Below are 23,890 nucleotides of genomic sequence, written 5' to 3' on the forward strand. Positions count from 1 at the left end.
CCAAGAAAGCTCCAGGATCTGACAATGTCTGACAGCCCCCTCATGTCTGACAGCCTGCACTAACCAATTGGCAACCATCTTCACTCATATCTTCAACAAGTCTCTGGAGCTTTGTGAGGTTCCCTTATGATTCAAATGCTCCACCATCATACTGGTCCCCAAGAAACACACCATCACAGTGCGATTCCAAGTTTTCTTTGCCCAGTCTCTCTCTCTGATAAACTTAACAGTCAGAGTGCCCAAATTGATACCATACATATTTGCACTAATTTAACCATGTCTTTCTCTTTTGTAAAAACTAATGTCAGAACAAAATAAATTGACAGATGGACAAACGGACGGAAACTTTTTTGTTCCCCCAGGGAAAATGTGTTGTCCCAGCATAAAACAAACCAATAAAAACAAACAATCTAAACCCATAAAAGTCATAAAGACAAATTCGCACATCACTCAATAAAATCAATAAACTTGCAAGAATCTAGGATGCACAGATTGAGTTTTTTAGCAGTAAATTGACAAAATGCGGAAAAGCTGAAGGAGTTGGAAAACTTTTGCTATGTTCAAATTATAATGTAGTTTTAATCTATCGTATCGTGTACCCAGTGTTGCTTGGGAGACATGTCAGTATTAAAAGCTAACATATCTCCCTGCCTTTGAGAAAGTACAATTGAAACCAGATTTTCACACACTAAAAAAATACTCATATTTTTTTTTAATATCTGATATTAAATGGAACCTTTCCTGTTTTAGGTTAGTTAGGATTACCCAAATTATTTCTGATGGCTAAATGACATAAGATTAAGAGAGATAGCTATTTATTTTGTTAAAAAGAAAAGAATCGTGGACCTCCAGAAGTCTGGATCATCCTTGGGTACAATTTCCTGATGTCTGAAGGAGCCATGTTCATCTATATAACGTTGTCCAGCCAAAAAGCTGTCCAAAAAGAAGACGGCTGCTGTGTTCAAGAGGTGAAGATGTTTTTTTGCAAAATATGCAAATTAACCCCAGTAAAATAGCAAAAGACATTGTGAAAATGTCGCCTAAAGCTACTAAGAGGGTGCTTTTATCTACAGCGAAATAATTCCTGTACCGAGACCCCACTGAAGGGTCAATGAATGAAGGAGGAAGCCATAACTCCAAAAGCCATAACTCCAAAGTTTGAAAATCCCCCCAGGGTCAAAGAACTTAACTTCTGGAGACATGATCTTTGATCTGATGAAGCTACAACTGATTGGCCATAATGAACATTTTTATATTTGAAGGAAAAAGGGGGAACTTGAAAGCCTAAGAACAACTTCACAACGGTGAGATAAAGGGTTGACAGCATCCTGTCGTGGGGGTATTTTGCTGCAGAACAGACTAGTGCAATTTCTACAATAGGTGGCATCATGAGCAGAGAACATTCTTTAAAAATACACTATATTGCTAAACATACTGGATCACACCACCAAATCATTGAATACTGGTGTTCCAATCACTTCCATGGCTGCAGGTGTATCAGGTTTGGTGTCGAGAAACTTGACTGGCCTTCACAGAGTCCTGACCTTCTTGAACACCTTTGGGATGAATTAGAGCAGATGCTGCAATTCTGGATTTCTCGTCTAACTATGAACACACTTTAAACCTTGTAGATGTTTACAGAATAGTTAAAGTTGCTATTGCTGGCAATAGTGAGTGCGCATCACCAAATGGTACCTTATAGATTAAAAATAGGATGTCATCAAAGTTCATGTGAAAGTAGACAGACAAATACGTGTGGCAATGTAGTGTATCTCAAGAGATTGTGAAAGGATATCCAAAATATTTGACCCATGTCATTCAGTTTAAATGGCAATGTATGTAAAGTTTTAAGTTTGAAAAAAGTAAAAAAGCTAAATCTTTATTCCGGCATAAATGAAAGAGAAATACTTTTGGTAATTCGAACTGGTCTAAAACAGGAATAGTTTAATGTGATATAATGTCAGAGAGAGAAAAAAGGTGATGTATTTCTTTTCTGGTTTCAACTGTAAGTCCTATTGTGGTGTCACATTAATTAACATTTAAACATTATGTCATTTAGTCTAGGTCAAGAAATTTTACTCTGTGAGGATCTGTAACTCACCAAAAATTGAGGTGGGTAGGTGTGCTCATTCAACCAGTCTGAAAGGCTGTCAGGAGAAACAATGTCATCAGTTGCACCACCCCCATTGATTAAATCTATGAGTAATGCATGACCAATAACATTAAACAACTGTGTCAGGCCACAATGTTTCCTACACAAAGGTATATTCTTAGAATATCTCAACTAAGTGAAAACATACAATGACCCAAAGGCTATTTAATTTGCTGGCTGCCATGTTTTAAACAAAAACCACTGAATGTTTTCTAGTCAAAAGAAAAAAGGACAGATGGGATTCTTTCTTCTGAATTGATAACAACCCAACTGTTTCCATCTTACAGCCTTGAGAAATAATCATATGTTATCAGGAAACAAAAGCTTGACTTTTACCACTGTTCGCTTCTCCAACAGATATAACAGAATGTCAACAAACAGATGCAAATAGGCTCATTTTCATTTTTACAGAGGACATGTATATTTGCTGAGAGGAGAGACAACGTCATCATCACGTATACATGTTGTTAGTCGGCACAGAATTTGTTTGTTTGTGTGACACTGACAGGGCTGGCAGAGGACGTCTTGGTGCAATGAAAATCTAATTCTTTCTCAGAATTTCTGTTTTCCCTGCAGTGACTCATGAGAACAAATACACAACGTGTGCCTGTGCCACAATATCCAGTTCACACTGGTATTATCAAGCTCACACTGGACCATTGCAGCAGAGATGAAATATGAAGCTCTGAATTTTACAGAACCTGGAAAGCTTCCGCAGACTCGCACAGGACCTCTCTGCGTAAGCGCAGTCTGCTGCTTTGCCCACTACTGACCTACTTTAAGACCAGCTAAAGTTAGACTGAGTGAAGCTGATCTGAACTGTTGCTTTCAGGATCTAAAAGGTCAGATCCCACCTTTCCATTCTTTAAAAGGATGCGCTTTTCTTAAAGACAGTAGACCTATGTAGTCAACTTCTCCTCGCTTCCTGCAGGAGATAGCCATACAGTAGTCTAATTGGGACAGCCTGAGACATATAGGCTATAAAGCAATTTTTTTTTTTTTAAGTTCACAGTTATTCAATGAAGATTTCATCAGAAAAAAATATAACCGACCTCTGAATTTTACTTACATGTAAAATATATGAGTAAAAATGTACTTCTTTTATAGTGCACTGTTAGCATAAACAGAATAAACTAATTTAGTCTCGGAAGTGTAGTTCAAAGATTTGTGGGAATTTGAACATTTTATAAAGATTTCATCAACATAACATTATCTGTTAAACTTCATTTCTAAGCAGAAATGTGAATGTATAACCTAACTACGGCACTAATTACACTTTTGGTTAAGTATCCTTTGAAAAAGAGATTATTTTAATCTCAACGCGCCACAATTATTAATAATAGGTTAAATTCTAACAATTTCTTTCAACAGTGAAAGGCTGAAAAGCGTGTATTTCTTGATGCATTCACTTGATTGTGTCACACCAAATCTCTCTAAACTGCATTGGTTTTTGAAAGCAATGTCTGCTTGGAGACCACTTGTTGCTCTCACTCTACAAGCTGCATTCATAGCACACCGCCGTTCAGTTCGCACATCGCGATTCAAATCTCTCCCCACAACAGCATAAAAAAAATTATAATAATAAAAATCACAGCACAGTTGCAACCCTATTTAAATCTCATAATCACTGCGCATCTACTGTAGCTCCAGACAGTCTTAACATAACATGCGCATCGTGTTTGTGGAAAGTGCATGAAAGATCAGCGGTAAGTATTAATGCAAGTGGTGCTTGAGGATTTAGTACATTATGTAACTTCGCTGTGGAAGTCCTCCTCTGGAAGCACATTTACAAACACCCCCCCCCAAAAAAACCTGAAATAAAAAAAGACACAAGCATGTGCTACCTACTTTAAGCTATAGGGACGAACCCTAAACTCAATCATTATAAAAATATTTTACCTCAGTGCACAGCTTTAAAAAAAAAAGAAAACATTTAACAGGGAATACAAGAAGATTTATTTACACTTGAGTAGTGCCAAATCCCCGTCTTTCCGTAAGGAAAAGCTCCGACATACGAGTTTCCAGAAGTCTGTGGAATCCAGAAAAAGTGTCGCGACGCGCTGCTCAGAGTATTACAAGTTTCCGTAAAGGTGGTTAGGAACTTTATGATGTTTAGGTAGTAGCTGCTCAGTAAAAGCGCTTTCAGATGGAGGAGGGGATTCATGGAGGAACCATACCGCAGCTCCGCCCGTTTATTGGTATTCATATTGAGCAATTACTGCCGTAAGTGACCGAGATCAACTCCGCCAGTGTTTCTTACAATCTTAAACGAAATCCATTAAAAATAGTCTTTTGAACATATTCTAAATTTGGATTGCTCTATAAAAGTATAAATGCACACAAAAGAATTGAAAAAAGCAAGCGGCATAAGGTGGTTTTCAATAAATTGGACGATTACTGAAAAGTTTATTTCAGTAATTCAGGGCAAAAAGCTTAACTCAGATAGAGATTCATCACACATATAAAGTGACATACTTTAGGTATTTATTTACATTTTAGTAATAAATGAAATGTTACATGAAATATATAAAAAGCAAATTGTAATGGCCATGTTCTACATGGTCTACACAATCACAGCGACGACTGTTTACTTGGTCACTGTTAACCTCGGGTAAGCCACAAACGGTCTTTGCTAAAGATGCTGGCTACTTACAAAGATGCTGGCTGCTTACAAAGTGAGCAAATGAATGGAAAGTTAAGTGGAAGGGAAAAGTATGGTAAAAACAGGCGTACAAGAAGCTGGGATAACAGCATTCTAGGACTGGATTGGTCAGTGGCCCAAAGCAATACAGTAGGTAAAAAGTATTGAACATGTAAATGATTTTCTCAGTTTAAATATATCTAATAGGTACACTGACATTAAGTTCACACCAGATATCAGCAACAACCAAAGTAATCCCCGCACATAAAAGGGCAGAAAGCAAATTAGTCTAAAAATGAAGTTATAGGTGAAAAACTGGAATCATCCATGGAATAAGTATTGAGCACATGATGAAAATGATGTGGCAAAGAAAGCCTAGAAAACAGCTTGGTATTAAGAAAGCATTCCTGCTGCTGTGTGCAAATCAATATCAGCTAGCCTGATATTAACTGAAAACCTATAAAAATGTTTTTATTTAGCAAAGTATTGCACACAGTGGCGGAATTGGAAAAAGCAAACTTTACAAAAGTCCTACTGTTGCAAAACATACTAATGGCAATGGTTAACACCTAATTTCCTAACTTCTGAATGTTACAGTGAGTGCGGTTGGTAAAAACATAATTTCAACCTGCCAGGCCAGGTTGTTCCTTCTAAGATTTCTGACAGAAGTCAAAAGAATAAGGAGCACTAAAAAGACCTTGAAATAGCAGGTCCACTTTTCTCCAGGAAAACAATAATGTACTTAACCACAACTACCTCTAGACAAAAAAGACAAATTTATACGTTGCAACATATATATTTCAAAAAGCCAGTTAAATACTAGAATATAGTTTAATCAAAGGATGCCAAAACTGAAGTCTTTGGATTTCATTGTACACACCATGTTTGCAGAAAGAATGGTTCTGCACATCACCCCAAAATCACCATTCTGAATGTGAAGTTCGCAGTCGTGCTGTGGGCTGTCTTACAGCCTATGGTACCGGAAGACTTTACATGATGGAAGGATGAAGGGAGAAATTAACGAGGATATCCTTGAGAAGAATCTGACGATGTAAGAAGTGTGGATTTCTAAAAAAGACAATAGTCCCAAACACACAGCCTTACTTTAGAGACAGTACAACTGCTAGAGGGGCCAAATCAACCACCTGACTTGTTTCCCTTTAAGTGTCTATGGAAAGAACTAAAGATCGGAGCATAGAAAATATCACCAGAACGTTCAAGATGTGAAGAGTTTGAGTGAAAGAATGGGTCAAAATCACCCCAAAGCAATGCATGTGACAAGCTTCTTCATAAAGATGTTTCAAGTAATGGTTACCAAAAACATTTTTTCCAGTGATACATTTCTGTGTTGTCAATACTTATTCCTTGTCATTAAATTTTTTTACATGGTCATTTTTGGATTAATTGGCTGTTCTTTGATATTCAAAACTCACAAAATTGGCTCAATCTAAATTTCTTAATTACTTCCATTCAAAAACCCTTCGCAAGGTTTAATTTTGACCAAAGCTACGAAAAGCTAGAATGCATAGCCTAAAGAGATTAGCCATATTGACTCAAATGACCGGATATAAGTGCTTGAAATATATCTCTATTTATAACCAACCTAAATAAGTAGGGACATCTTGAATGGAATTTTTTTTCCCTTCAGGGCAGGAAGACAGCAGTCATTACAATGTATGTTTTATTCACAGGCAAAAACAATTAAAACATAGCTTACAAGCTTTCAGAGCATTTTGGATGTGATGGAGCTACTTATGGTTTAGGCTGGGGTAAAAAACAAGAAGTTGCTGAATTTGAGTAACTTCTACCTTTTAACAATCAGAACAAATGACAAATGTTAGCAGTCAAAAGCCTAATTGGTGGGGTTAAGAGTTCACATAGAATATTTTCAAAAATGTAATCAAGATGACACATTTTTACTCCTAATAATTTTTTTTCCCCAATGTGTACTTTCTAAGTTAAGCAACACTGGATTTTATTTCAGTTTTGTGCACATAGGCGTTCGAGAACACTATACTATACATTATTCACAATATTTACAAGAGTCCTCTAATCTTGTGACTGTAACAAGTGCTGAGTTTTAATTCATGGATGAAAATGCACGTTTTCCAAGATTCCTCCTTCACTGGCTTCAAATGTGCAGAACGGAACAAAGGTAGAGGTAAAATAGTCTCTGGTCGTTTTCCATTATTTCACTTCCATTAGCTGCTTGATGTCTTTGACGCCATGCTCTTCTGCAATGGCGATGATGTGGTCCAGAGCATTCATGCGTCCCAACATCTTCACCACTTCTCTTATTTGCTCCCTGGTAGTAGATATGGGATGTTTGAAATATATATTAGGAGATATGCAAAGCCCAATAAAGTGACTACATTTTAATACGTTAATTAGGTAAAACAACCATGATTGCCTAAATGCTATCCAAATTGAGACAAACTATCTTCAGTATCATCTAGAGAACAACATAGACTTTCTTACTTAGCGGTGCGGCGCTCGACATCGGACCCCCCAACGCTGCTGCGGTGGAGTGTGTTAGCCAGGTGTGTGAGGTAGCGACACAGAGGCTCCAACTGAGGCAAGGTCTGCTGGCCTTTCAGCCCAGAGAACCAATGTGCCGGCAGACACTCCACCACCTGAGAGGAGAACAACAAATCATTGCAATCATCACAAACAAAAAAAGTTCGCTACCTGATTGGTGTGAAGAGCATTTAATATTAGTAAAAACAAATCTTAAAAAAAAAAAAAATCATACTTATGAGAAAAACATGTTTTTGTGCTCTTTTCTTTATTTTGACATTTTGGGTATATTATGTACTATCACATAAACTAAGAAATGTCAGAAATAAACCTAAGACTGCCCATATATAAAAATCTGAATGCAAATTAAAATTTTCAAATGTCTTAAGATCAAAATCTGAGATGAGAATTGTATACTTATATTTTTTGGCCTTACCCAAGGTTGAAACAGCAGAGTGTATTAAGGTAAGGGGATTAACAATGCAATGTATACTTTTTGACACTAGTATTTTTGAGACTTTTATATATTTAATAAAGTAGTACTGTATAAACTAAATATGTTGCTAAAAATATTTCACACAAAATGGAACCATAATCAGCTTTATGGATCTGGGCACTTTGACTATTAAGTGTTCATCTAAGAGACAGCCAGGGGGAACAAGCTGTCTCTGAGGTGGCTGGTTTTGCAAACAGTGCTCTGTAGCGCCGATTTGAATGTAAAACTCTAAACATTTCCCTTGTTAACAGTCAAAGCAAAACAGGCTGTGTCACATTTTCAGCAAAAAGGATTTGTACCCAGAATCTAGGTTTTGTTAATGCATGTTTATACAACATTGCAAAGAACCTGCACACCAGCTACTTCCTCTCTACAGACTTTGAGAGACTTTGAAAGAAAACAGGTCCCAAACTTTATTCTTTTACATCTGAATGGCTCACCTTCTGGCACTTCAGCACATTCTCCTCTCCTATATCGGTGCTCTGTAGCGCAGAGAGGATGTATCTGTTAACAGTGCTGTCCAAAGCCAGATCCCTCAGACAGGAGTAGGATAAGATGCCATCCCACTGAACGATGTTGCCCAGCAGCTATGCAAAGAAGAGACACCAATAAAGCAAGGAATTGACTCTATCTCATTGTTCTAGAATTGTGCATTGCAGATAAAAAAGTATTTCTTAAAATGTTCATCCTCTCTGAATAGTGAAAATGCAAGTAGCTCTTTGTACTGCACAATTGTAGTACCATCGTTTTATCTAGTTATCGCAGATACTTTAGTAATTTCAGTTTATGGCGTTTTACTATATTTTTATGAGCTTTTTCAGAAACTTTGCAGTCTGTTAAGTAAAAGCTTTTACAACTCCATACTTTTCCAGACTTAAATTTCTGGCACTTTTACTAACATTCCGGACGGGGTTGAAGGATAATAGAAAATCTTGCATTAGCGGAATATCGGTGAATATTGCAATGACAATTTTAGGTGTGATATATTTTTACCTTTCCTCTCTTTCTTATCTGTGCTTCCGTCACTTTGTGTCCTTTAGCATTTTGGGTGATGTCATTTGTGTCTTTATGAGCATTTGCTGCTGTGAGACTCTGTCCAACTGGCTAAATATTACATTAATATGTAAAATGTATGTTCACAACACTTGAAAATTACACCCACTGATATTGCGATAAGCTCCTCAACTGAAAGGAGGGGAAGTGTGTCACAGATTTCAAGTTCTTTAGACTCCATATTTCAGAAGATGGAAGACCTGAGCTGGACTACAAACACCACCCACATCATAAAAAAAAACCCAGCAGCACCTCTTCTTCATTAAGATGCTGAGAAAAAGCAAGCTTCCTTCAACTTCCATCGCTGCGTAACCGAGTGTCCTGACATACAGGATGCACAGCATGGTACGCCAGCTGCACTAAGACAGAAAAGAAACAACCACAGAGGGTCATTGAAACAGATTAATGGACCGCCGGCTGCCCACTTCAGCGGCTGGATGAAATCTACTTAGTCTTCTTTGATGAGCCAAAAAGATCCATTCAAGATATTTGTTATAATTACAACCCTCCCGTCCGGTAGGCTGAGAGTATATGCCTTCTTCCCATTTTCTTCATTTCAAAATCCATATCCTGTGCCTTTTCAAATCTGAACTGTATTATCTTCCACAAAATACAGATTCTATGAAGCACAGCTCATTATCTGTGATTTGATTTGACCTTGGCTATGATTTTCAAAAAACCAACAAAAAACGGTAGTTTCAGTGTTTTGTTTATTGTCTAACTCAGACCCAGTTTGAACTACAGGTTCAGTTGAAAACCCTTATTTGAGAGGGTAAAGTCAAGGTGAAATCGCTCCTTTTCTGCAGTCAGTGTGCTATTATCTGTGGGTTTTCTGTCAGCAACTCAAAAACAAACCAAAGATCATTTTACTATTAGTTTTTAGATATACTGATTTTATGTACCCTGTCTCTCATCCATTAATCAATGGAGATATTCACCAGTCACCTCGTGAATTGGACTGACTGGACAGCTTAATTTAAGAAAACAAAAAGTGAATAAAAAGTACCAACAAACATCAACACACCTTTATGCAGGACCAGAACTGTCGTTGGTAGAACAAGTAGGCACCGCTGTTCTTGTTCTCCATCACACTGAATAATAGAAAACAGAGTTTCTAATGAAGATTCGATCACTTAGATTTAAAACTAAGCTTCAATTTCTAGCATTTGTCTCACATACTTTTTCGGGTAAAGTGGAAGGAAGACATCCTCATCCAGAGTTCGTCTGGTCCGTAAGACTATTGTTTTCAAAAGCACCTAACAGACAAAGATAAGTTAATTAGAGCTATTTTATAAAACTGAACACAGATTTTTTTATTTTATTTTGCATTGAGGAGATAATTCAAATCAGTGAAAGCGTGTTCTACCTGTGTGTACTGGTTGTCTCCATGCAGCACAGTTGGATAACCTTCAGCGAGTCTGCGGATGAAGCTCACCAGCCTAGCTGTCTGACTGCTGGACAGTGGGTCCCACACTTGCTCTGCCAGCACTACAACGAACACAACGCATGACAATATTTTGTATTTGTTCATCTCAAGCAAATCATTTTAAGTATCCAGTGCAGCTGCACAGGATTCCCTACCTGACAGTTTGGACAGAAGAACCTTCTCTACAATAGCAGGCAGCAAACCAATATCCCCGTCTTCTTTTTGAAGCATTCTGTGCTCCTCGAATCCATAAAACAGAAGCGACTCAAACCACAGCATGTACTCAAAGTTTCCACATGGCTCCTACAAAAAAAAAGAAATTTAATCCGAGCTCAGACTTGAGCACTCTGTTTATTTTCAATCTGAAAAATGCCATTTGGGGGCGGAAAAATTTTTTCTTTACCTCTAGAGGGTTCCACGTGATTAGCTGCAGACGAACTAAAGGGTTAAAGACCTTGGGTAAACAGAGGCTGATGTAAGCGTCTCGGTAGCAGTCCGGATATTCCTTTCTCCACACCTCAAAACGGGATTTGATGCAGTCAAGGGAATGAAAGTCCTCCACCACATCCTCAAATGCCTTTTTACTTTCCGCTCTGATACGATCTGGATGGGACAAAACGTGAGGGAGATGGATTTTCTTAACATTTTCTAAAATAACTTATTTTCCACACAGTTTTGTAGCAATTTAAAGATGTACCTTTCTCCATGTTGAAACTGGTGATGTCTGTAGAGGTTTCCTCATCATCAGACGACAGACCTTCTTTATGCTCAGCCCTTTTCCCATTCTGCTCTCTTGCTTGTCGCCGTCGAGTTCTGGGTCCAGCCACAAACACACAGACTATCTTATTAAAGGTCCGTTCAAAAAACAACACCAAAAACGCTTCTCTTAAAGTCACAACATTTAGAGTCAATTTGACCTTTGAGAGTTTTCACCACTATTTAACCTTCTTAAATGGATTTCCAATGGCTCACACTTTATGACTTTTTTTTCCTTTAACATATGTTCAGCTATAGGATATTTGTAACATAACATATCACTGGAAACATGATCCATAGTGAAAGAATAAAGTGTCCAGAACATCCCTGAGTTGGATTTGGACTGGATAGAATTAATGACCTTCTCTTTTCTGGCAAATGCCGTGTCTTAGTTGGTTTACTCTAAATGCTGTTGAAATACTGTCAATGTTGCAAAACTGTTAATCTTTCTGAAGATAGTGACAAGATAAATCATTGAGCCAGAAGCAATTTTGCAATACATTTTTTTCATGTGGATTCAAATTTTTTTCTGCAATTCAAATTCTCATTTTACCAGAAATTTATAGAACAGCTGAAAAAAAAGAAGAAAGGAAAAGCAAATTGCAGTCTTTAAAATAGTCTGATTCTTCCTCATTCTTATCCTCCTCCCCCCTCTGGTGGTTTAAGGGAGTATTGCAATCTCTGGGGATTCGAGTTAAAACCTGCTTCAACCCATAAGAAACCCATTTCTCATCCTCTGGAGGCACAATCAAAGCAGTTGGAGAAATAAATCTTCCTAACCTTCGTGCTTCGCGTTCAGCTATCCTCCTCTGCCGACTGTGCTCTTGGTATGTGGCACGGTCTCGACCAAAAGAGTCCAGACTGGGCGCCATGACCGCTTTATCTGAAAAAACAAACAAAAAAAAAAACAGGCGTTAAAGCCCGAACCGAATAGGAGAAAAAAAAAACTTTAACTTTGTTTTTTCTATTTTGGGATCTAAGCATAACAACAAAATAAACTAAATTTAGAGCGGGATAAAACATGATAAAAATATTAATTTGGTCATTTTAAGTTACAAAGCAAGTTAAAACATGTGAAACTTCAGATTCTTTCAGCATAAGCAGCAGTATGATCAATCTATAAACAATACTTATTTCTTATAACTTACCGTGCTGTAACTTCAGACATGTTACAGTAAAAAATGTTAACCTGTTGGTCAGAAACCAAGGTTTTTCGGACATCTTTATTTGGTTGCTCATTACTTGGGCCATTCTCACACATGCTCAATCACACAAATAGGCAGCCACTTCACTTTAATCGTTATCCCAAGGGTACTGTAATAGGTGCAACATGGAATAAGAGTGTATATACATACACACACACACACGTGCCCTCAGATACAGAGAACTAATGAGGCCGTTTCAAATAAATTATAAAAACCTTCAAGATGGACTGACTTGAAAGGCTTGCAAACTCCGACGATTCATCTTTAATATCATCCTGTCTTCTCTGGACAAGCCGTGCGGCCCGTTGCCTTAGTAACTGGTGCATGGCAGCCTCCAGCTCCAGGACAGCAGGCACCTGAAAGATATGATGCCTTCTGTGACCTCTGACCCAACAAAAGTGGGACTCCGAGTCACAGGGGCGTCTTTCCTGGACAATTTAAAAGCAACATAATAAACAAAACACTGCTGAAAACAAATTATTCCCGGTATCTGGTAAAAACTCTAATTATTTTGTCTGAAATCCATTTAGTTTAAGCTCAAATGTTGTTAACTATAGTTGAGAGAAAAGCAGAAGAGGGTAAAAGTTTTTACCAAATACACACAGCATACCATTCAGTTACAACATTATATACTGGATGAAAAGATCTCAATAGTAAAATAAAACAGAACATGGTTTCTGCTCGATATATCAAAATCCTCTGAGCACTATGGCTTGAAATCTGGTGCTGCAAGATCAAGGTTGAATTATTCTGTCTGGACATGCATGTAGTTGTAAATATATCAGAGATGAACCAATAGGGACTCTGTAGCAGATTACTGTTCTCTGGTTTGAGCTCCTTCTAATTTCCCCTCGGGGATCAATAAAGTATTTTTGAATTGAATTGGAATTGAATGTCAATCCCGAATTTGGGTAAATTCTCTTTGAGAGCTTTAATACATAAAGATGTAAAAACAGCGTTCAAAATATTTCCCCCCCAACCTTCATACCGTGAGCGACCAGTAAAATTTCACATTATAAGCAGGGACGACACCATGGTGTGGTAGAGAGCAGTTGCTGTAAAACGGGGTTTTACTGTCATTTAAATAAAGAGTAAATGTTTACAAACTTAAAATATTAACTGTCTTTGTCATCTTAATTTAGCCATTAGTACGACTAACATTAATAAAACTGCAGTCTCTGTCTGTATTTCCCAGAAAATACAGACTCCTACTCTAAGATTTTAAAAGGCAGCCAAACTTACCAAATCAGGCAGGTTTTAAAATTGTAAAATTAATTAATATCTCATAAGGTTCAAATAGAGTAATACAGTTGTATTCCTTACAGCTTTGCTGTTATCTGCTAAAAGCTTTGCTCTCTTGCAGCCTAAATAAACAACAAATATGTTTTGAAGAGTAGAAAATACAGATTAATTTTAAAAGGCTTCTTACAACTTTAGACGACCTCTGACTTCATTGTTCAACACCCTACTAACTTTGAATCTGCTTCACTCAGTAACAAGATCTGCAATGAAGTGTTGCTGCCAATGCACCTGGCTCTGAAGTATGACTATACGGCGCAGTAAAAGATCGGAAAAAGATTGAATTTTTGAGTTGCTGACTGGACAGTCCCCAGTCAGGGCCAGATAAGCTGAAAACCACATAAATCCGTTCAACAGACATCTTTAAAATATACAAAGAGTTATAAGTGGATTACAATTCACTTTATTTTATTAGACTGTATAGGTTTAAAGTTCACATAAAGTTCCCAGATTACAGACACAAAACAGCAAGCAGCTTATCAGACTGCAGATAAATTCTCCCTTACCTTTTCACTGAAACACTCAAGCAAGTCTCCAACATACCCTCGCATCTCTTGCAAGAATTTATATCGATCTGCATTATCATTGGAGGAGCCCTCAAGCTGCTGGATGCTGCTCTCAGAGGCTGCTAGATCTTCTCTGATCTGTTCGTAGCGTTTCATATTCGCGTTGAGTCCTGCATGCATTTGGACAAGCCTATAGACACATGAAATACAGGTAAAATCAGTAAGGGTGAGTTAGATGGGGAAGGAGACAACCAAAAAGAGACCAATCTAAGATATCAAAAGGTGGAGCCATATTTTGCCATTTGGCTATTAGATGTGTGTAGATAGATTTGCTGGGTCCTCAGGACCATGGCAGCAGGTCAGGTGAGCACTTATAATAGACGTAGCAAATTACCGCAGAACCTACCTATCCCGCAGGCGTTTCTTTACCAGATCAATGGATACCGGGGTTAGATCACAAATTGGGGCCCCATAGTGAACAGAGCTGTTGTCACACAAGCCAGATATCTTCCCTGGCTGTGGATCCACTGTACTGTAGGTGAAAGGCATACTATAGGAAGAGCTGTAGGGCTGAGTCTCATAGCTGTTCTGGTAGTAGACTGTGCTGTCCTCTGGCTGACTGCTTTGAACCTGATGAACAAAAAGAAGCAAAACCTGATTAATACTTTTTGGCCCATAAATGATTTTGAAAACTACAGTCTGGCGGATCAGACGGCTCAAGTATGAACACAAATGTTCAGTATGAATTTAGTGCAGATATTTCTATTGAGGAACCAAACAAGGAAAGAAACAAAAGAAAAGAAAGCGAAAAGGAGGAAGGAAAGATGGAGAGGGAAAGAAGGTCAAGTACGGAAGGAAGGAAATTAAAAAGGAAAAAAATAAATTAAGGGAAAAGGAAAAAAGAAGGAGAATGGGAAAGACAAAAGGAAAAGATCAAATAAAGAGAGTATGAAGGAAAGGAGGTAGTAAGAATGAAAAAAGAAAGGAGAGAAGGAAGCAGAAAGAGTGAAGGAAGAAAAGAAGGAAGCAAGGAAGGAATTAAGACAATTAAATAAGGTAAAAAATAAGAACATAATAAAAAAGTAAATAAGGAGGAAAGTAGAAAAGTTAGTAGGAAAGGATAGAAAGTTTTAGACATTTCTAAATTTTTGCATACTTAAGGCTGTGTATGAACATTCTTCAGAAAAGCATAAATTATAAAAATAAAACACTAATTCCTGCCAAAAATTTCTAAAACCAGGGGTTATGTTTTTTAATAGAATGTTCCTTTAGATCAGCTATCGAATTTCAAAATAAATATTTCACAAGATAAAGGCAGAAACTGACACATTTAAATTTTTTATTAATAACCATTTTACTGAGTAAACTCAACAACCTCCTGTGTTTGCAACACGACAAAATGAGAATTTGTATCGGGCAGTTTCATAACGGTGAAAGAAGTCAGAATACTTCACAGCGTGTTAAATATGTAGCTTACCTGAGGTATGCTGATTCCTTTTCTAATCTGTTCCTGCTCCCAGCGGCTCACTTCCTCATCATGACCTGTATCCAGTGCTTCATCGTCGCTACCCTCAATACCTGTGCATATTCGAAGAGGACATTCATGTCAGCGGATAGAAGAACAGTATAATATAGTCAATGTGTAAAATTAATTCAACGCTTCAGGGCAGTACCTATCTCCTCAGCTATCTTCTGCCTCTGACTTTTGTTCTTGACTCCACTAAAGCGGATCCTCTTCTCGTCCTCATCTTCATCATCGCTGCCATCTCTGTCTTCTCGTGTCAGACGGTTCTTGGATGGCTCAGCCTCCATCAGAGGGGCTTCCCCACCGAGCTCTCTTGCTAGCTGCCGGCGCTTCCTGGCAGCGTGGATGAACGCTGCATCGGGAATCTCTCCTTAAGTAGAATCACAGGTTTTCATGTAAGCGTTAGTGCACTTCTATACGTGAAATATAAAAACGTTTTTCAGGAATTAAGAACGTCAGAAAAATCCTAAAATGGGTTAAATTATTAGCCCTTAGATTAGCTGGAAAATTTACTTAAAGATATGTCAGCTAACTCCATGAAAAATCAGCTAAACCAAAGAGCACAGAACAAACTCTGGAAAAAAGATTTTTGCAGTGAATGTTTCTAAACAGGAACGGTACCTGGCTTCAGGGTGGTGAGAGAGGACAGTGTGTTGAATGATGCCCCTATGTTCCTGCCCTTGGACAGTTGACCGCCTTGGGCTTTTGCTTCCTCGTCCTTTTCATCTGCACTCTCCACCTCCATCTCCTCCTCCCCTTGTTCACTGCTCGCTCTGCTGATAACCTCCTCTTTCACGGTGAACACAGCCTGAGGTTGAGCATCTGATGAAACACAAACAAAAAATGGTCAGTTTAAAAAAAAAAAGTGCACCATAATTATTACTGTGGCAACATGTCAGATTTCCTAACCTGCATATTTAACTGGATATTTAAATGATACATAAAAGCAGAGACTATCTAGAGTGTCAAATGTTTGGTATTCGACTGAGGCTGGATATACAGTGGGGAGAATAAGTATTTGATACACTACCAATTTTGCAGGGTTTCCCACTTGTAAAGCATGTTTTAATTTTTAAATGTGAGTGACGAAATATAAAACAAAAATCCCCAAGAAAAAATCCCATTGTGCGATTTTGATACAATTAATTTGCATTTTATTGCATGACATAAGTATCTGACAAATCAGAAAAACAAAACTTAATATTTGGTACAGAAACCTTTGTTTGCAATTACAGATATCAGACGTTTCCTGTAGTTCTTGACGAGGTGTGCACACACTGCAGCAGGGACCTCAGCAGGCTTACAGAAATCAATCAAGTCTGTGCGATTAAATTTGTTTTGTTTTTGCATTATAACATTCTCAACATTTGTGATTTTTTTAACCCAAAACTACACACTTCTTACCTTGTGTGCAGAATGACTTATTAACAAACCTAATACTTATTAACAAACGATTGAATAACAATAACATATGGGTGATAGTAATTTTGTCTTGCTGCCAGTTTGTTTTCTTGCAGATTTGGTAAGACTTGACCAAGACTTGGAAATGGGGCAATCTGCCAGCAAAAGTCTCACATATCTTTGTTTTTTTGGACGAGGTCAGAAACTCATATTTCATACGAGTGAACTGGTTTGTAAGGGAGTCAAAACAACAATCAATAGAAATACTGTGTTATATAAAGTACCTTAGAAAATAACATACAATTAGACTAAATTATGTGATTTAGTTTGGTACATGGGATAAAATGGGGGCACAAATTGGTGAAAAGGCAAACTGATGGGAAGCCTGGAGTGCGGGACATTACTTTATTTACAGACGTATTCACAAATGTCTGAGTACCTCTTACTTAGCCTCACAAGTAATCTAATAACCTTTACAATAAGAGTTTGCATTTTTCAAACTGGTCCCAAAACATACAATATTTCCGTACCATATTAAATGCTTTGAACAGTCTAATTAGTTGTCCAACCCAGATAAGGCAAGTATCAATCCTTCTGCCATTCAGATACTGACTCACTCTATATGTAGTCATTTTGTTATGACTACATACCTGATATATGATCTGATGATGTCGCTGCAAATAAATGACAGGGGATCTCACCTGACTTGGTTTCCTGATGGACATTTCCAGATTTCTCCAAATCCTCCTTGTATTCCTTCTTCAGCTGCTTGACGATCTTCTTGCTGTGGTTGGGCTTCTTCACTCGGAACACCTCGGATCCCTCTGTTTGCATAACCAGACAGACAAGAGATGAGCACAGTTCACAGGAACAATTCCCATGCTAGAAAAGTAATACTTATATGTAGCTGCGCAGTCTAGCTTTTTGTGTAGTAACCATTTGCTTTATGGTTGACATCGTTTCCTTAGCTAAGGTGAACCGGTTAGCTACGTTAGCATTGTTACCTTCTTCATCGTCGAAACTGAGCAAACTGGCCTTAGTGGGAGGAGCTACCGCTGCAACCTCTTTGCTCTTCTTTTCCTTCTTCACGGGTCTTACGTTGTTTAGGTTTGCCAGAAAGCCGTTACTGTAACTTTTCTCCTCGCTGCTCGGTGGTGGGCTAGTCTCTATGAACGGGATTTCCACCACAGGCCCGAATGATGTGGGCGCCAGAGACAGCGGCTTGCTTTCCTCCGGCTCATCCTCGTCGGAGTCATTCCTCCGCCGCAAGTTTGCTCTTTTCGCCTTTTTGAACATTATGTCTATTCTTCAAGGAGAACAGTATATAACGCAATACAGGACAACACAAACAAAGCTTAGAAAACAGAGATATCAAAACCACACAGCGTGGCAGCCATTTTCTGTCTAGGTGCTTTATCGTTCTTCTTCTTAGGTTTTATTTGACGGTTTGCAAACAACAATTTGGTGCATTACCACCATCAACCGGTAAGGAGTGTGAATTGGAACGACGCTCAAAAATAAACACCCCTTCATTTATTTTTATCTTTTTATATTATTCATTCCTAACAATCTTACAGTAGTGCAAAAGAAAATCCAGGTACATATACAATGGGGGATGTTACCACTACTAAATACGGAAAAATAAAAGCGAACAATATAGTAAAAGGATCTGCTTATGAGATCAAATTAAAATTTTCAAGAAGTGCTATTGTTTTTCCAAGTTTCTGGTTGTTTAAATTAAGTTTTGGAATAGAGGCAAGATATTTTTTTTAAGTCCGTTTCACTAAAAGTTACATATGACGGAAAACAGCCCTTCATATCCTTTCTATAAACGAGTGTTGCTTGCTCGTTTTTTCCAATAATGACAATAAAAAGGGACACCGTTGATGTTGGTAGGATACTGCCATCAGGTGGTCAGAATTGTTACAGTCGCTTCATACAGACGCCTAGTTGTTTTACTTAGCAGAAAACACAACAACAAAATCACGGATATGACACAAAACTATTTTTTTCAACAGTGTGACATCCAGGCTTTGTAAAGTAAATCTTAAAAATATGACATTGCTGTTATGACCCTTTTTCAGATCTAATAGATGAATAATGTGGAGGAATCAAATCCTTGCCTTTCTAAACCATAAGTCTTAGATTCATTGATAAATCTGTTTTACATTTTCCATGTCCATATTGCTATTAGGCAAATGTATATAAAGATGTTTGTATTTTATTTTCTACAGTGCTTTGTAAGTGCGCTTAAGAATCATTTTTTCATAAGTCTAGTTATGCAAAGTAGTCTGCATTTCAGGTAAAAGGACTCGCTTGCAGACCTTAGAAAATTGTAGAACCTGGCTGATAAACAGGAAACATGGCCCAAACAGTAGAGCTGTCAGATGAAACTAGGTATAGGGGTATATAACCTTCTTCCTAGCAAAATAAACAAGCAAGGTTTTACAGTAGAATAGTATTTACTCGAAAACTTTAAACAAATCAGGGCTGCACGGTGGTAGGTTGGTAGCACTGTTGCCTTGCAGCAAGAAGGTCCTGGGTTTGATTCCCGGCCGGGGGTCTTTCTGCATGGAGTTTGCATGTTCTCCCCGTGCATGCGTGGGTTCTCACCGGGTACTCCGGCTTCGTCCCACAGACCAAAGACATGTCTGTTAGGTTAATTGGTCACACTAAAATTGCCCTTAGGTGTATGAATGAGTGTGTGCATGGCTGGTTGTGTGTTGCCCTGCGACGGACTGGCGACTTGTCCAGGGTGTACCCTGCCTCTCGCCCATAGACTGCTGGAGATAGACACCAGCTTCCCCGCGACCCACTTTGGAAGAAGCAGTATAGAAGATGAATGAATTAATGAAATACTAATAATGGTATCATGTAACTTTAGCATTGCAATGTCAGAAGGTTGCAGGACTTAAAAGCCAATCTCTAATCTTTTTTTAAACATTTTAGGCTCCATGATTACATTAGCACAGACTTAGTTATTAAGATCCCTTTAACCATACATTACTCCCTTTATTAACTTAGGATGATGAGTTATCATTATTTTTTGTGTAAGTTCTATCTATCTATCTATCTATCTATCTATCTATCTATCTATCTATCTATCTATCTATCTATCTATCTATCTATCTATCTATCTATCTATCTATCTATCTATCTATCTATCTATCTATCTATCTATCTATCTATCTATCTATCTATCTATCTATCTATCTATCTATCTATCTATCTATCTATCTATCTATCTATCTATCTATCTATCTATCTATCTATCTATCTATCTATCTATCTATCTATCTATCTATCTATCTATCTATCTATCTATCTATCTATCTATCTATCTATCTATCTATCTATCTATCTATCTATCTATCCACCTTTAGTGTGGGCCATTAATAAGTTGGTATAAAGACACCTTGTAGGTTCTCAAAATAAACTGCAGTCAAAAACGTAGCTTGAGTGAAATTTTGATTAATTAACAAGAAGATGACCTTTTGGCCTTAATGATGATAAGTGGAGTTAAATAGCTTCCAATTAAACATAGCATTTCAGTTTTAATACCTCAGAGACCTTATTATTCTTTTCTATCACCAGAGTTAAAACATATCCATTCTGTTGTAATAAAAGGACTGCAAAAGCAGAAGAAGTTGCACTCTTAAAGCTGGTGGGTGAAACACAATGCGATTTGTGTTAATATGCTATCCCAGTGCTGGATCAAATATGGACCAATCCAGGTCGGGATGGATTTAACACAACAGGTTGGGTTTATGGATTTTAACAATAATACTGGATGAGCTTTTCAACCCTAAATGGGTTATAGTGAGGGCCATTAAAGAGTGGATTAAAAAGAACTACCCACAATCTCATGTTATATGATTTAAAATGAATGTTCCATCCTTCTATCTTCTGTGTCCGCTTAACGAATCTTTTGGGGGGCTTCAGGCAAGATGCGGAGTACACTCTGGAAAGGTCGAATCCCAGGGCAACATAAACATAATTTTGTACCCCATTTTTAGGACAAAAAACGGATCAGTCTTCTTCGGGTGCTGATCATGCGTCAATTTGTGCTTTTGATGGAGTTAGATGCCGTTGAACAATGTTCTTGAGGCTTATTATGTCTCGTTGCCTAAAAAGTTTAATGTGATGTGCCTACATCAGAAATGTGTTTCTAATTATTGCTGAAAATGTTTGAAATAAAGAATGATTACATAGAATACATCCAAACTGGTGCTGTTTTCCCAAGCTTGCTAGTTTTTATAAAATTAAACATTTTTGTTACATTTCTAACATTTAACACTCGATTCTAACAGTTTGAAGCCATTAACACTGTCTTGGCCTTGGGCCCAGAGAAAAAAATGAACCATATGTGTGATATGATGCTGTTTTGTGTCTTAGCAAAACAATGCAACCGATGTAAAAAGCCACTTGGAGGCGCTGCAACCCCTTGTAAGCAGAAAACAAACGATGTTTAATTTGTGGCCAAGGTATGCTCATAGTTCACTGAGGTACATTGAGGTATAAATGCTAATGAAATACAATGACATTTCCTGATCCAGTGAATTTGAATCAACCTAGAATGAATACAGTTGACATCAATACTGTCTTCTCAAATGTTCATCAAATTGTTCCCCTCATTTTTAGCAAGAAGGTGTAGAGTTGTGACTCTTTTAAGATGACTATTTGTGTACAAAGAAACACAATTTAAGTTTTAGGAGACATATATCACACATTGTTTACCTGCTCATAATGGCATGGGTGGGACGTGATCAAAGGAAGCAGAGCCTGTCTGTTATTTAAGGAGTGGCAGGAGCCGTGTTAAATTGCTCCCACTGGAAACTGTAATTGTAAAAGCAAAGCTATAGGAGACATGCTTTCATTTGTAGCACTGGAAGAAACATCAGGGTTGAATAACTGTGCTTATTAAATACACACTCTGTGTCATATGTTTGTTTTTATGCTTGTACAGGAGTCAACTATTTTATATATTTTTGAATTGACTCCCACTCACTGCAGCTATAAGTGTGCTTTTGAAACCAATGAACAAGGCAGCATCACAAATGCAGGGGCAAAGCTGGAGAAATACTGGGTAACTAATTATGCTTCTATCTTAAAAGGTTTAAGATTCACTCAGGTAATTTTGGTAATTTAAGCTCTCTAAATCCCTTTGGCTTGCACACTGCATTATTATTTCCCCTTCTGCAGAAGAGGAATAAAAAAGACACATTCATGATATGCTGGCTATTGTAAAAACTTCTCATAACATTATGAAATCAAGTAAGTAAGTACACTAATGCTTGAAAGTTTGGGGGACTTTTAGAAATAAGCTTTCTTTTGAATGTAACATAAAACATGGAAGTATGGATGGACAGTCAGACAGACATGGGCATGGTGTGTTTATAGGCATATGCAGTTGTAGTTTTCCACTTGACGTAACCATGTATCCCTACAAGATTAATTTTGGGCTTGTCCGACCAGAGCACCTTTGTTCACATTGGCTGTGTTCCATGCCTGGCTTATAAAAAACTATGAACTGGAGTTCCAATGGGTTTCTTTGCAGATTAATGGATTGCACAGGTAAAAAGTGTCATTTTAACACAGGACCGGCTCCAGCAAGAAGGAAATCCTTCATAGCTTTAAAGTTATGTTGACGGAGTCATAATTTAAATCTTGGTTAATAATTACCACAGCTTGCATCTGAGCTGGGAAAACATTTCATACACACTATAATTGTTAGTAAATAGATCAGTGAGCAACAGGCTGTTTTTCCCATAGTTCCTTGCGAACACAATATTAAATTTTATTCCTCCTGCCCAGGGTTGCCCTCAGAAAGGTTTCAAAAGGGTGTGTAGGGGCCACTGATAATCTTGGAGATGGTACACCACAATCAAAACTTGCAGTATATAATATAATTTTTGACAGTGTAATGTACTGCAGGTTGCTCATTGATCTATAAAGGGGTATGGATCAGTGGCGATTGCTCTAAGACAGCAAGGGAAGCTCAGCTCCCCCTAAAATGTCAAAAAATAAGTGATCAAATATATACTGTTGTGTGTATATGTCATTGACTAAATATGTGCTACAACGTGCTCAACTTTTGTTCAGAATCAACTTCTTATCACTGGTAACGACACGGCTTTCCTCTCACTCATTCCCACAGCTTCACAGTGCTTTAAACAGTGAATTCAATAGCGTCTCTGGGGGTCTATGGGGCAGCCTCGGCTGCAGCGAAACGAGATGAGTCATTGGATAAATGCTGGGCTTTGTCCCGCCCATCGGACGCTCAGCTTCTGCATGATGATTGGATGATCTGTCTGAGGCTGAATCCCTTTTTGATTGACAGCGAAATGAGCGAATCAATCTTGAAATTGAGCTTCCCCTCCTTGAAAGACCAGCATCCGCCACTGGTATGGATATAGACATTCAAATATGGTTCTAAAGGCTATAAATGACTATAAATAAGTAAAAACTCTACATAGGCATGCATTCAGTAATAAATAAATAAATAAAATTCTAAGATTCACATTTGGCATAAACAACCTGAAAGCACGGACCCATTCGGACTTACTACAGTTGATGCTTGTGGTGGGGGTATAATGATGTGGGATATATATTTTTTAGCAAGTGCTGGGCCTTTTAGTACCAACTGAGCATCAACACAGCTACTTCAGTAGTGTTGCTGACCCTGTCCATCCCTCTGTGACCAAACATGTATCAGTGTGACTAATTCTGTCAAGATAATGCTCCATGTCACAATGCTCGAATAATCTCACACTGGTTTTGTGAAGATGATACTGAGTTCACTGTACTACAATCACCAGATCTCACTCTAATAGAGAAGCTTTGGGAGTTGGTGGAATAGGAGGTTCACTCTGTGGATGTGCAGCCAACTAATCAACAGCCACTATATGATGTT

The 23,890-nt window shown here is 37.9% G+C and overlaps 2 protein-coding genes across 5 annotated transcripts in view; both read right to left on the bottom strand.

Moving 5' to 3' along the window:
- The window catches only part of slc7a1a (solute carrier family 7 member 1a), a 29,909-nt gene extending 25,597 nt beyond the window's left edge, over nucleotides 1-4,312 (bottom strand). For 2 of the 4 annotated variants that reach the window (XM_047379093.1, XM_047379089.1), the window contains exon 1: nucleotides 4,116-4,312. The gene's annotated coding sequence lies outside the window, so the exon portion shown is untranslated. Of the gene's footprint in view, nucleotides 1-2,101; nucleotides 2,148-4,115 lie in introns of all 4 variants that reach the window. The other 2 variants (XM_047379091.1, XM_047379092.1) reach the window with 2 other exon arrangements.
- A 2,148-nt stretch (nucleotides 4,313-6,460) lies between these two features.
- On the bottom strand, nucleotides 6,461-18,409 carry paxbp1 (PAX3 and PAX7 binding protein 1). Its single transcript, XM_047379083.1, has 18 exons — nucleotides 17,982-18,409; nucleotides 17,679-17,801; nucleotides 16,198-16,398; nucleotides 15,725-15,946; nucleotides 15,529-15,629; nucleotides 14,458-14,681; nucleotides 14,052-14,241; nucleotides 12,479-12,602; nucleotides 11,822-11,924; nucleotides 10,983-11,098; nucleotides 10,689-10,888; nucleotides 10,441-10,588; nucleotides 10,226-10,347; nucleotides 10,039-10,115; nucleotides 9,884-9,950; nucleotides 8,247-8,393; nucleotides 7,272-7,426; nucleotides 6,461-7,098 (listed from the first exon to the last, which is right to left on the bottom strand). Exons 1-18 carry the CDS (start codon nucleotides 18,271-18,273, stop codon nucleotides 6,981-6,983), a joined length of 2,730 nt encoding a protein of 909 aa, XP_047235039.1. The 5' UTR covers nucleotides 18,274-18,409; the 3' UTR covers nucleotides 6,461-6,980.
- Nucleotides 18,410-23,890: the final 5,481 nt, after the last annotated feature.

This window comes from Girardinichthys multiradiatus, chromosome 11 (genome assembly GCF_021462225.1).
Source record: "Girardinichthys multiradiatus isolate DD_20200921_A chromosome 11, DD_fGirMul_XY1, whole genome shotgun sequence".
In the NCBI taxonomy this organism is placed as follows: domain Eukaryota; kingdom Metazoa; phylum Chordata; class Actinopteri; order Cyprinodontiformes; family Goodeidae; genus Girardinichthys; species Girardinichthys multiradiatus.

What these genes read in the sequence shown, in the direction of transcription:
- paxbp1 (XM_047379083.1), bottom strand. Translation starts at nt 18,273, where the DNA reads ATGTTCAAAAAGGCGAAAAGAGCAAACTTGCGGCGGAGGAATGACTCC. An exon ending in AAGGAATCAGCATACCTCAG is followed by an intron (nt 14,682 to 15,528) that starts GTAAGCTACATA and finishes TTTGTTCATCAG; the next exon opens with GTTCAAAGCAGTCAGCCAGA. An exon ending in ATGTGCTGAAGTGCCAGAAG is followed by an intron (nt 7,427 to 8,246) that starts GTGAGCCATTCA and finishes TTCTCCTCTCAG; the next exon opens with GTGGTGGAGTGTCTGCCGGC.